The following is a 13,264-nucleotide window of genomic DNA, read 5'->3' on the forward strand; positions in this document are numbered from 1 at the left end:
GTTCATCAGCCAAAGTGAAAACACTTCATCTGTGCAAATGTTTTTTAAAGTGTTGCAAAATGCCTTTGTATGCAGTTACACAGATCAGATAAGAGTTTGAAGAACCTGTCTCAAAGTATGTACTTTATATTAGATACCATCCAGAGCCATGGCAGTGAACCAAACCAATCTTCCCTTCCTTGCATGCTCAATCCTTCTTTCAGAAGTTGAGTAACAAAAGGACTTCCAGAGAGTCTGTAAGGCCATCTGACATCCAGGTTACAAAGATATTCAGGGAGGACAAGGCCATCGCAGAGAAACAATTTCTATATCCCTGTTCAGTGAAGAAGAAACTGAAGAAATTCCCACATTAAAATCCTTCTCAGAGGGACGGGGGAAGGAGGGCATATATAGATTGGTCTGAAATAGACCTTCGTTCCTGAAGACCATAAGGCAGCAAATGTGAAAATAAACTTTAAAAAAAGGTTCTAGAAAGGGTCAGGGAAACTGTAGGTGTGTAGACTCAATGTCTTCATGAGGCAACAACTGAAGCTGTAAGAATAGAGAATGGGATAAACGCATCCTATTTTGAAAGAAGTAAAGGGAAGCCTTTCCTTAAAAATGTCTTGAAGTTGTCTGAAGGCATCAACAAACATGTGGATGAGGCTGATTTAATTGATAGCTCTACTTGGATTTCCAAAAGGAAATTCAAAGGAAAGAGTCCTTTGCCCAAGCCTTTTCAGTGAACTGAGTAGCTGGGAGGGAAGAAGTTCTTTAAAAGAACAGAAGGTAGGAGTGAATGGTAGGTTCTTACATCTAGACGTAAAGAACAGAACAAGTGTGGAAGCATGGAAAATGTCTCTTCCTTGGACAAGTACCTCCATTTGTTTAATCATTGCTCTCAGCTAGTTTAAGAGTAATAGCCTATTCCTACTAATGCTGTGTAATATTTTGGGTGTCTATAATGTTAGCTGCTATATAGGTGTTGTCACTAATGCTGGTATGAATGTGAGGTACTGTGCTAACTTTTGAGATGTTAGTCAGAATATATCCCCACAAACCATGTGATTTAGAAAAAACTGGTTCAGGGTGTTCAACGTGCTTCACACTAAGGCTTTGGAATAGAAAGCCTGACCTGACTAATGACATCTTGGCAGTTTTGAGGCACGAAGAGAGAAAATGGCATCTTTTTTGTAAAGATGGAATGAGTTGGCGGCAGCATGAAGAGGTTTTAATATTTACTTCATTCCTTCCTGAATGTAAACCAAATTAAGTACTTTCTTTGTCCCGACTTGCTGACTCTTGATAGCATTTGCCTGACACCAGAAAATTGAACTTTAAGGTTTCCTGAGAGTAAATTTTCCTGTTAGATGCCTTCCAATTAAGAATTAACCCAAATGTTGATTGGAGATCTCAATATAGTTCAAAATGGTAACTAAGGTCTTAAAAAACATTACGAACACATATAAGAGTGTCATCGTTAAAAACTTTGGCTCTGAGAACATTCTGGAATCGGTTTAATCCAATTCCGTAGGTCATCACTTTCCTTGGTTATACACCACTATTGTTGTTTTCCCTTCTGCTCCACATCATTCTTCGCGAAGTACATAGCCAAAGACCACAGTTGCCTAGCACAGGCTGCCAAATTATGAAAAATGAACTTGATAAAAGTTTGTCATAGTCGTCAGACAAGCAGAACAGAGACTTGAGGAATATTTCCTATTAAAAAGCTTATCCAGTTCATTATGAATACTGATAGAGAAAAAATTCACCTAAGAAAAACATTCTTATATAAATCATAATTTCATTGAGTTAGAGATCATAAAAAAATGCTATTTCAGAATGTCTAATTACTGTTGTCTACCAGTTAGATTAAAACACATATTAATTACCAACAGTTTGCAATGCAATAGAAAAATTATATTGAGTATATGTTCTTATTGTAATTTATTCATGTAATACTAAACTGTCTATTGACTTTAATTTCATTATATATTGATAACTGGGAGTATGTAGCATATGTAATATGCAGTGCAGTTACACGCAATATACACTACAGTGATTGGGGAAGAAAGCTGAAATCATCATTATGGTTTTGAGGGTAACCTCATTTCCAGTTAGGCATGCCAGAAGTTAGTACATTAATAAAGACCACATATGTGATTATCAGTTCATTTATCTGTTTGTCCTGCCTTCTTCTGGTAGCTTTTGAACCTATTGATTAATTTCTGTAAAACTTGCCAGAAGGGAAGATGTTTAGAGATATATAATATATGAAGAAATTTCATGAAGGCTGGCAGATAATAGTGTGAAATAAACTTCCTGAAGACTGGTAGATAGTACAGGAGAGAGAGCCCAGTAATACTCCTGCTGAGGGAAAGGAAGGAGAAATCTACTGTTACACATTGAACTTGGCAGCGTATTGCTGGTCCTGTAAGTAAATATATTTGTATTACAGATTTTAGTCTTTTTTTTTAAAGAGTGAAACAGATTAATTTTTTGGAAAAGATTGAGGGTATCTCAAAAATCAGACATAGGACTATTTCTGTAATATATCAAAGACAGATGTATTTCCCCATAGATTTTTTTTTAAACTGTTTAAGTTTTATGGTATTAAATGTAATTTTTTTTAATAGCACACTAGTACTCATTCCTATATCAGATCCAGGACCTAAAAATGGATCTTAGTCTTTTTGGGATAACATTTTAGTTTTTAAGATGGATGAGAGTATTGGTTGTTTGCAGGTTCTGCTTCCAAAATTCAAGCCAAACCCAAAGTTACTGTTAGTTTTACCTAAATATATCTCTGAATAGGTTTGAATTTTTGTTTTTGTTTGTTAGTTTCAATTAATTGTATATTCAAATGTGTTTGAGCAGTTTTAGTGGTAAAGAAATAAAATGATCCCAGAGGTGCATGTAAACACGAAGAGAGCTCTCTGCAGGCAGGAAGGGGAGTGGAGCGGCTGGCTGGTTCCTTCTGGGAGGAAGCTCCCCTCTGGCAAAAAATTATTTTAGATTCAAAGTATGAAGAGTCATTAATTAGTCACTGATGTTGATTATGTGTATTACACAGAAGTGATTTAAAGGGACCATAACTCTGATTCTTGTTCCCAGTGTATTTTTCCTCGTTTTGATTCAAGAGCTTACAGTTTATGATCTGTTTTCATCTACACTGGCATATAGAAAGGCCCTGCATACGCACAGAGCTGACTAAAATAAATCCAGTCATTCCACAGAATGGCTTGGAGCTATGAGAAGCTTCAATCTGTAATAATGATAAAAAGAAAATCACATCAAATAACATAGATATTACAGAAAAGGAATATCCTGCTGGTGTCCACAATGCTCTGACTGCAAAAGCTACAAAGAGAATTACACATACAAATTAGAAGACAGTGTCACAACTTCCTGGCTTGTAAAATGACGTCAATTCCCCTTCCATAAAGGGACTTTTTACCAAGTTTACTTTAACACTGAAAATATGGAGCAGTTTGCTGACGTCTGGAATAATGAGTAATTCAAACTCTTATTTTTTTGTTGATTCTCAGTTATTTTGTTGGGGTTTTTTTGTGTTTTCTTTTTTTAATGGGGTCATTTCTTGCAAAATTGCAATTTGTTTTTCTACTTACCTTTCTGAAAAACATTTGAGATTCTCCTTGATATAGACAAAGGATCTGAGGATACTGGAGCTTCCTGTTTCTTCTCTTCATCTGTAGTGTGTTCTTATTGTGGCCTTCATGAGTATTTAAGGATTTAAATACCTTTTACCTTTCAGAGTATTAAATGTAATGTTGCAGTCATTGAAGTAATTGATTTTTACTCTTAATTCCTGAGGAAGTAAGTCTGCAGTTGCCCATATTCTGTCTGTCCTTCAACCTGTCATGTTCTGTACCCAAATAACTTTAATCATGAGCTTTTACCATCAGCTCTGAAACAGAAACAGAAATCCAAAAGATTGCTACATTCCTTTATGAAAGACAGGAGCTTTCATGACAGAGACCCCAACTTAGTGATCTCACCAGGACAAATATAGGAAAAGGCCAGTTGTTACACTGTGTAACAGCAGCCAGTGGACCAGGCACCACTTGATCACTAGTTTTAGTGCTATAGCTGTAACAATCTTTGGCCTGTTTGAGGAGCTGGAAGTATAAGTGAGGAAATAAATGGGCAAAAGGATACAAATCCATAGGAATCAGACTTCATTAATTTTGCTACTCCCCAAACTGCTTGGTTTTGAAACAGTGGTCGCCATATGGGCAAACCATTTCCTGTTTTCACTTCTGTCATCCTTCTTGTTAGCTATCACATAGCTATAGATATTGCTGACACTGAACTGTATTAAAATGTTGGAACTCTTGACTTTGGACCTCCATAGGTCTGGAAATGTGAAAGAAAACAAGTCAGCATCATATGACTGGCCAGAGCTCCATGAGCAAGAGTGTTGCATGGAATAGCTGGAGAACCTTCTGAACACATGTACTAGTATAATGGTATTTGGCATAGTACATGGTGACCATGCAAGTGACTAATTTACATGGTGGCTAAGCATTTCCTTTTTAAATGCTGCTTTTCAGTTTCTTTTGACTGTACCCGGTGTTGTTCTTTCTAGCTGAATTTTGTCTGAGTCTAAAACTGTACAGGTTCCAAAGAAGTGCAGACTTGTTCCCTAGCTTGGCTAGTCACACCACAAACCGTCAAATGAAAGATCAGATGGGGAGAGAGACTATTCATCTTTGCAGAGCTAAAGAATTTGCACCTTGGCAGTGACACAAGAATTCTTTTTTCTCCCATTAATTTCCATGCAGATGTTATAAATTATAGCCGTTCTTGCCCACCCCTCAGCTTCCATTTCCTCAGCTCTCTCATCCAGAAGAAAAGTGGAATCTAACTATTAAAAAAGTCATTAATTGTTTGTGTTGGGGGGTGGGTTTGGTAAAAATTCTGTTCATGAAAGAATTGCAGGAAGGATCTATACAATATCTAAGAGGAAAGAAACGCAACAAAATAACTCCTAAACTGGAGGCTTTCCACATAGGGAAACTCTGCAGAGAGCTCTGATTTTTATATTCAGTATTTGAACAGTTACTAAGATATTTAACAAATGATTTATGCTTCAGTTCAGAATCAGCAGCCTGATAATTCTTTTATATAGCATAATACTTCCTTGTATACATATACCTTTGTAGGTAGCTTTCATCAGCTGAACTAGGAAGATGCACCATTACCGTGTAATCTGTATCATACACTACATTTTTTTGAGCAACTCAGTGAACTTTAGTACTCTCTTGAGAAATTAGTCATAGCTACTTAACTTTGTCTTCATTTGCTTTTAAATACAGTCTATTTTGATAGTTAAGCACTAGACAGCAGATTACTTTATATTCACTGATACTGAAAAATACATGTGCTTGAATGTAAAAATACAATTTAGAAAATGCCTCATTGCCTGGAAGTGCATACAGTTTTCTGTAGGTCAAAAGAGATGGAAGAGAGATCAGGCATGACAATGTTCCTTAAGTGATTAGAGGTACAAGCTGGTACTTGGAGTACCTAGAGATACTTCCTGATGATATCTTGGTGTTCCTTGCATTAATTTTTGGCTTATATTTAGATCACCTTCTGTAGACATTGAATTTATTCATTGATTAAGCAGAAACTTCACCACAGTGTACATTTAATGGATATATCTAAAGGATGCAGATGGCCCAGGAGATGGACTTGCCTCTCCACTGACTGTACAGAGAGATCAGAACTCCTGCTGTGTGACTCAGTGTTTCCATATAGCGAACTGAGTGGGAGCTTACTAGAGTTTATGTATATTGTGATTTTTGGTTTTTTTCATACAGTGTCTGTCTGTAAAGGAGATGAGCTAGGTTCATGCAACACTGTCTTTGAGGTCATCCGGGTCTTTTTCTGCTGTTGAGTTACCATTGTTAGTTACACCCTTTTCCACAGCTCAGGCTTGTCCTCCTTGGCAGAAGCCCTAACCATGTTACATAGTCTATGCAGGTGCCCCTTAATTCCCTTATAGAAGCTCTTGGCTACAGTTTTATCTGCACAGTTGATCAGAACTCTTGCAGCAAGATGCAGAGTTTCTTACCAGAAGATCCACCATGTCTTCTCTTATTATCCAACGTTCATCTGAGGGGAGGGAGGCAGGGGTAGGGAGAAAAAAAAAGAGGAAAAGATAAAGAGCTGCAGAGTCCTAGCCTAGAGAAATGACAAGGTAGAAGACTGGTCTGACTCAGGATTTCATTCCAAGTGCTTCGGTCCAGGTAGGATTCACAGCATGGGGTCTTCTCAGAGCAGGTGCCTGAACAGGAGGAACTTTTTGTACAATTGCATACTGATTAGAGTACTTGCTTAGAAAGTGGGAAGCTCAGTTAATCTTTTTGGACTGAGGAAAACTTTGAACCTGTTCCTTCTAGGAGAATGCCTATGAGACTTTAGAGCAAACCTGGGATGGAGCTCGTCTCCAGCTCATATGTTGAAACTGGACGGCAGTTCAGAAGAAAATGCGAGACTTGGGAGAAGAGAGATACCAGCAAGAAGTATATATGTTGTTTATTTTATTTAGTAATGTTAATTACATTTTCCTTTGAACAGTCTATTGACAGTATGTGTTTCACTCAATAACTCTTCAGTGACAAATACAGAAATATTCACTCAAGCCAGACTACATACAGGCAAAAAATCTGTTGGTCTGAGTTAGGAACCAGTTCATCCATTTCTTGGAAATTTTTTTCTAAGTTAATACCTTAGTGACACATTTCTGAATGAACTCTGTGCTAGCCAAAAGAATTAACGATGTTTTGAACACAGTTTCTATCTACAGATTCACTTATACTCTCATGTGTTACATCTACACTAAGTACGGCAATGGCTGAGATATCTGAGTTGTCTTTGAACAGCGTAATTCAGGTACTGGAAGCCAGCACAGAGCTTCATGTGGGCTGAATTACCCCATTGAGAATCTGAAAAGCCTGGTTAATTAGCTTCCTTGCCTGTCAGTCACTTGTTTCCATCTATTTTCTCACTTCAGCTAGTTCAGTCATAAAACTGTAATCTGTTTTTCTGTGGCTGTGAAGATGATACTCATAATTTACTCCTCCATCTACCTATCACAGTATACTTTTTTTATTTTGATTGATTATATTCCTGAAGTTTTGCTTTAAATAGTCTATAACTTTATGAAGCCGGACGGTACATTTAATAAGTTTGTGTGCGGCTTTTCAACAGTCATAGAGATGATGACAGCACATTGTTGATTTCAGTTCAAATCAGTGTTCATGTTGTTACTAAACCTTCCCACTGCATATCTGAGAATTTTCTATGCCCAACAATCTTTATTTTCGGCATTTGTTCTCATTTCATAATTTCATTTCAAAAAACAGCGGCGACTGCCAGGTGGAACACCCTACCCTTGCACTGTAATCTCTCACGCAAGATCTTTGTTCACTAATCCGTGTCTGCTAAGAGTACCATGATGTTGCTGACATCAAAGCAGAATCAAGCAGTTGTGATTTACAAAGAGATATAAAAGTATTTTGAGTTCAAATGTTTTTCTGTATACCATCATCTCTTACGTTTTTTTAAATTATTAGCTGTTGTGAGATGTTTATTTAAACTATTTCTTATCCCTCTACTTCATAAAAGAGGTTCTTTGGAGAGAGTGAGAAATGTAGATTTTTCTCCTTGTTTTTACATTTATGTATTTTAGAAAATTTTAAGAACTCAAATGTTGCTTTTAGAAACATTATAATGCCATGATCTTAAAGGTTTAGGGAAAGAAAGGAAAGTTTTATCAAATTGAAAACATCAATGCTTTTTGTGGCGAAGTTGTATAGTTCCTGCTTTTAGCTTTGTGGAACCATGAGAGGTGAGATGTCAGACATGTCACAGATGGAGGAACAGGTATTGCCTGTAATGATGTTATAACTTGTGAGGAAAATAAAAGCATTTCTTTAAAACTCTCATTTTAAAGTGTGCATTTATAAAAGGAGCATTAAAACTTCATGTATTTTTTTGTGAATAAAATGTATTCCTCAAGGAGATGGTTTTCTGTTAATAGGACAATTTCTCTCTTTTCTCTGAACCACTGTAGCATACTGTCTAACTTTTTTTCTGACATCTCTGGCTCTTTCACTACTAGCAGTTCTCAAAGGATTGCCTGGTACATAAGTACGCCAAAACCAACCATGAATGATCACTGGGGAAATCTATCATAAACCTCATGATTAGATTAACAGTGGAGAACTAATGGAATTTTCGCCTCCTTCCTTCCTCCTTCCCTTCCAGACCATGAGCACTACGACCTCATGTAGTACTTGTAATCCAGGCTATATGATACACCAGGGCCTTTCAGATAGAGACCTGCTCTGATCAGATTGTAGCTGTATCTCAACTTCAGTTCCCTTTTAATATTATCTTTTTTAATTGAATTCAGAATTGGTTTCATTACTCTACTGTGTTTCTTCTGCCCTGAATGAGCTAGGATGGGTAAATTTGTCTCTTTTTGCAGCAATAAACTGGGGACAGTTGAAAGTGCTAGCATCACCACACAGTATTCTGTCCTTTTTGACGTTCAAGCACAGGAAAGGCCTGCCTCTCTCCTCTCTTTACTTTCTCTGAAATGCCTCAGACAATTAATAAATAAAACCGGATTCTTTAAGCGAACTTATTTCTCATGTTCATGTGTTGTTGTGTACACTGAGTATCTGATGCTGTAAGTTTGACACTAAATTTTATAGATTAAGTTATGTGGTTTAGGCAAATGCAGTGTTTTGGTAGTGGTGAAAAGTATATTCTAGTAGAGAGATGTCAGATCTCACGACTTAAACATTGCTTACCGTCACCAAGGTTAATGTTGCCGACTGACAGACAGTAGTGGATCAGGCTGAGATAAAATGCGGGTCGGGCTGTTGGTGTAGGTGATCTCTTCACCCCTTAATCATATGGCACTGCAAAAGAAAATGTCTTGCCAAAAGAGCATGGTAATGACATGGCTTCTGATGTTGTTATTAGGAGCCATAGCTATTGTTTTACATCAGTATATCATGATCCCACCTAATTAATACTCAGCGGTGGATGCATAACATGAGCTGAATTTCTTTTTCAAAAATTTATACCTCATTGAATAGGCAAACACGTTGTTCATTATCATTCTTACTTAATCCTAAATGAAAATGGTATTATTGCTTGGGATTTTGCCACTGATTGTGAAGGCTTTTGGAAAGGTGAACCTTTGCTAGAAATCAAACACAAAATACATAACTGCAGCAACCTTTCATTTCAGGTTAGGATTATGTTCTGTTAATTTATTTATATAAATTCCCTAACACCACTTTTTTTTTTTTTAACCCCCTAGATATTGGCAAATGTAATCATTTTTATCTGCGGAAACTTGGCAGGAGCATACCACAAACACCTCATGGAACTTGCACTGCAGCAGACGTATCAGGACACGTGCAACTGCATCAAATCGCGTATCAAGTTAGAATTTGAGAAGAGGCAACAGGTAAAGCCACACCCATGTCTGGTCTGTTTTGCTGTCTTCACACTGTCCCCCTATTCATCACTATATAATCCAGTTTGCTACTGCAAAAACACTTACTGAATTACTGAAAGTTATTTAATGAAATATGCGAAGTCTTTTGAACAGGGTTGTGCACAATTTCCATCTGAATGTCAGAAGGTATTATAATTATTTGTGTTGTCAAATACATGTATTCTTTCATTTGTTCTATGAAAATATTTTATGATAAAGAAAGTTGAAAATGCTATATAGATTGTGTTTGCCCACTCTTTTGTTGTCCTCATTGAATGAGCTGTGAGATGTACACGTGCACTTTGGGAATTGTCAGTTCTTCATGCCCAAGACCAATACTACAAAATCACTGCGAGAAGGTATTACTGCACTGTTTTTTGAAAAATATTTGAAACTACAATACTGATGAATCATGTGATGTAGTTCTAGGGGTCAGGTATGTTAAGAGGAGCTAGGGGAATTGCATAATGAGACTATCTGTCATTTATCGTAGCAGCTGAATAAAAGGCTTCTCTGATTGCTTTATATAGTTCTTTTTCTCTTTGCAAGTTCTGTACAGTGCCTATCATCCTGACAGATAGGTGCTTCATTTAAGAGAATTTGAAATACAAATTAGTTCATCAAATAGTAAAGACGATAGGTGTGTTTTGCTTTGAAGGTCACCAGACTCAAACTTCTATGAACTGTTAACAGTCAGAGAATAGAGCCTTCATGGACACATTTCTGTTGTCACAAAAAGTGCATGGAGATGTATACCTCTTATGTCCCAGGTGACCTTAACTGTCATTTCTGCCTCACAAATACCTGCCGCCATTTTAAATGAAGGTTTTCAAGATCCAGCACCAACACTTTTTTTGCAAATGGAGAGTCCATACCAGGACTTTAACAGGTGATGTGTGTTCAGAGGGCTAGGTGTATTCTATTGGGCACTCGGGTTGCATACTGGCTGAAGATGCTGCAAAACATTTAAAGTAATCTTAAGGAGAACATTTTACAGTAAAGGCAGGCTTTGATGGTTAGATGCAAAATCTGCATAAGGTACTATTGCAGGAGAGGTTGTGTAAGAGCAGTCATTTATAAGTTTCCACCTCTGCCTCCGTGAGCTATGTGCAGTGAATCAGTAGGCTTTATAACTGATAGTACACAATGCACATTTTACTATCTGTTGAGAATATGGATGAGAATATCTCCAAATTAGTTCCAGTGAGACAGCTTGTGAGTGCAGAGCAACCAATGCCAGGTATCTGGGAGCAGTACCACTCCGGACTGGGCAGTATCCAATGATGTGGGGCTGATGTGATGGCTTCTGGGCTCATGGTGACTTTGTAGAAGATGGTTAACACTGTTCCGTGTGCTTAGGCCTCAGCTGCCAGAAGGATGTATGCAGACCATAATCAAACAGCATAATTCACAGCAGGCATCAAGGTCTCCCTTATTCAGAAGAGACCTGAGCTCTTAGCTTCCTGAGCACAGTTGTAAGGGCCCAGGTTTCTACTGTTGGTTGCTTTTTCCTACAGGCATAGGAAATGCATTCGTGTATCTGCCAGAATCAGGAGGGTGTGTAACTGGACACTGTCAGTGGGTGAACTCAAAGGGGTAAGGATGCTGCTTGTAGAAGTTAGTAGTTAGAAGAGACATAGTGCTAGCTGATGGTCTCTGTAAATGTGTATTATTTGCTAAACACTACTAATTTCTATGGAAAGACATAAGTAAGTAGTTTTGGTTTCCTCACACTTCTGAAGGTCTTGCAAAAACGGTTGAGAACCTGACAGTGGAGAGAAGCAAAAATATCTGGAATTCTGTGTGAGGTGCTTCCTCTTTGTGGTTTGTAGGAGTTGTCTTTCTAATATGCTGGAGCCCAACAAGATGGAAAGCAGCAACAGCCATCTTTCATTGGTAAATTGTGTTGTTGTTACAGAATAATGAAGGACATTGTACGCAATTTGTTATATATATAAAAGTATGTGTTGTCATATTTGTGTTTTGATAGAAATAAATATATCAAATTAGTTAAGATATCTACACAGCTCTAAGTAGTGTATTGGAGGTCTGGATTAATAACAGATGGGTCAATGTCTCATTAAACAGAAGTAAGTGAAGTATTCTATGAATGTTAATGATCTTTTTGACCTCCAATGAACAATTAGCTCATCAGATCTTCTTACATAGATTTCTTTAGCCTTTATCCTCTCAACCCCATATGTCCTTTATCTCGTGTCACAGTTTTTCCAACCAAAAAGACAAGGAGGTGCACATCCTTATTATCACACTTATGAATGCTATTTAAATGTGAAAAGGTAAATGAGAATTAATTTGATAAGTTGTTTGGTTTTTTCCCCCCCAGGGTTAACATACTTCTTTGTTTGCAAACTTTAGTTCAGAACTGGATGTACTTTAGTCTGTCTTTTAATACTGCTTGTTTTGCCAAGAATATACAGAGGATCATCCACATTCAGGGAGCAAGTCAATCATATTGCTGGCTATTTTTAGAGGATTGGGATATATTGAAACAGTAGGAGCAGGTGCATTTTAAAAAGTGTTGAGTTTGATCAAAGCCTTTATTAGCCTGTGAAAGGTTGTAGCATGACCCTTGATTCTACATCTCCAACAAGAAAAATGTAATTTACTTCAGTGAGAAGTAACACAAGCTACTTTTATACAAGTGCAGAGCGTAGGATGTACTTCTAAATGCTTAGGGCTCCAGATCAAATTTGCAAATTTTTCCAGGTCATGGACATAATGTCTTTTATAATTGTTTTTGAAAGATGTATGATTTATGTTCAAATTATTCCATGGATTTCCTCTTATTTTGTTTGAAAGTAGCCTCATACAAATGTAGCCAACTGTTGTTTTTCAGTTGGGTTTTTTTTGTGTGTCTTTGAATAGCCTTTTTGAAAATACCATTTTGATTGTATCAATAGAGAAGTATATTGAATTGCCACTCAACAATTATCCCAGAGAACTAAAGAGAAACACCAAATTCATTGTTTTCAAGTGAGACCAGTATACATTAGTATCTGGTGAAACAGGGGTGTGCGTATATATACCGAGGTACAAGTCAGACATATTGTACCCACACCACTGTGTATTTCTGTTAGGGCACAGCAAAGGCTGGCTGCTCCCAGAGGGATGGGAAGCCATGGGTGATGACACCTCCCAGCAGGGCAGGGGCCTCACCAGCCAGGGCGCTGTCCCACAGCACAGGGTGAGCTGGGCAAACCCAATTGCTGGCAGCCAGGGTCGAGCAAGAGTCCAGAACACCAGCCAAGTTTGTGGTGATGTAGCAGGTCTGAGGCCAAGCCAGGAGGTCAGTCCACAGCTCAGGGTCAGGTCCAGCAATTGCTAGGCAGGTCCAAGGTGAAGCCGGGAAGTCAGTCCAGGAGCCAGGATCGACAGGGTCCACAGCCAGCTCCTACAGCACAGCTCAGGCAGAGGCTGAGCTGAAAATGGGGCTCCTGGGCCATGGGCAGAGGCTGACGGTGGAGGCCCAGGTGAGGTTAGTCAGGGCCAGTAAGGCCAGTCAGTGCCCCTGGGGCCTTTACAATTTCAGATGATTTATTGCATAGGAGTCATACTTAGGCTTGGCTTTGGTTTGGACTACATAATGTGTGTTCGCCTACAGGTGTGGATGTGTAGATGTTTATGCGTATTACGAACCACACCTTTATGAACTGTGGTTTCGTAGGGCTGTGTTTGATAACACTGGACACTCTGGATTTTATTTCCATTAGTGTACGT

At 38.1% G+C, this 13,264-nt stretch overlaps 1 protein-coding gene across 3 annotated transcripts in view; it reads left to right on the forward strand.

Moving 5' to 3' along the window:
• ADCY2 (adenylate cyclase 2) overlaps positions 1–13,264 on the forward strand; it is a 237,429-nt gene that overhangs the window by 100,258 nt on the left and 123,907 nt on the right. For all 3 annotated transcript variants that reach the window (XM_076330310.1, XM_076330311.1, XM_076330312.1), the window contains one exon: positions 9,347–9,496. In XM_076330310.1, coding sequence (XP_076186425.1) covers positions 9,347–9,496 — 150 coding nt within the window. The remainder of the gene's footprint in view (positions 1–9,346; positions 9,497–13,264) is intronic.

This window comes from Aptenodytes patagonicus, chromosome 2 (assembly GCF_965638725.1).
Source record: "Aptenodytes patagonicus chromosome 2, bAptPat1.pri.cur, whole genome shotgun sequence".
Lineage (NCBI taxonomy): Eukaryota > Metazoa > Chordata > Aves > Sphenisciformes > Spheniscidae > Aptenodytes > Aptenodytes patagonicus.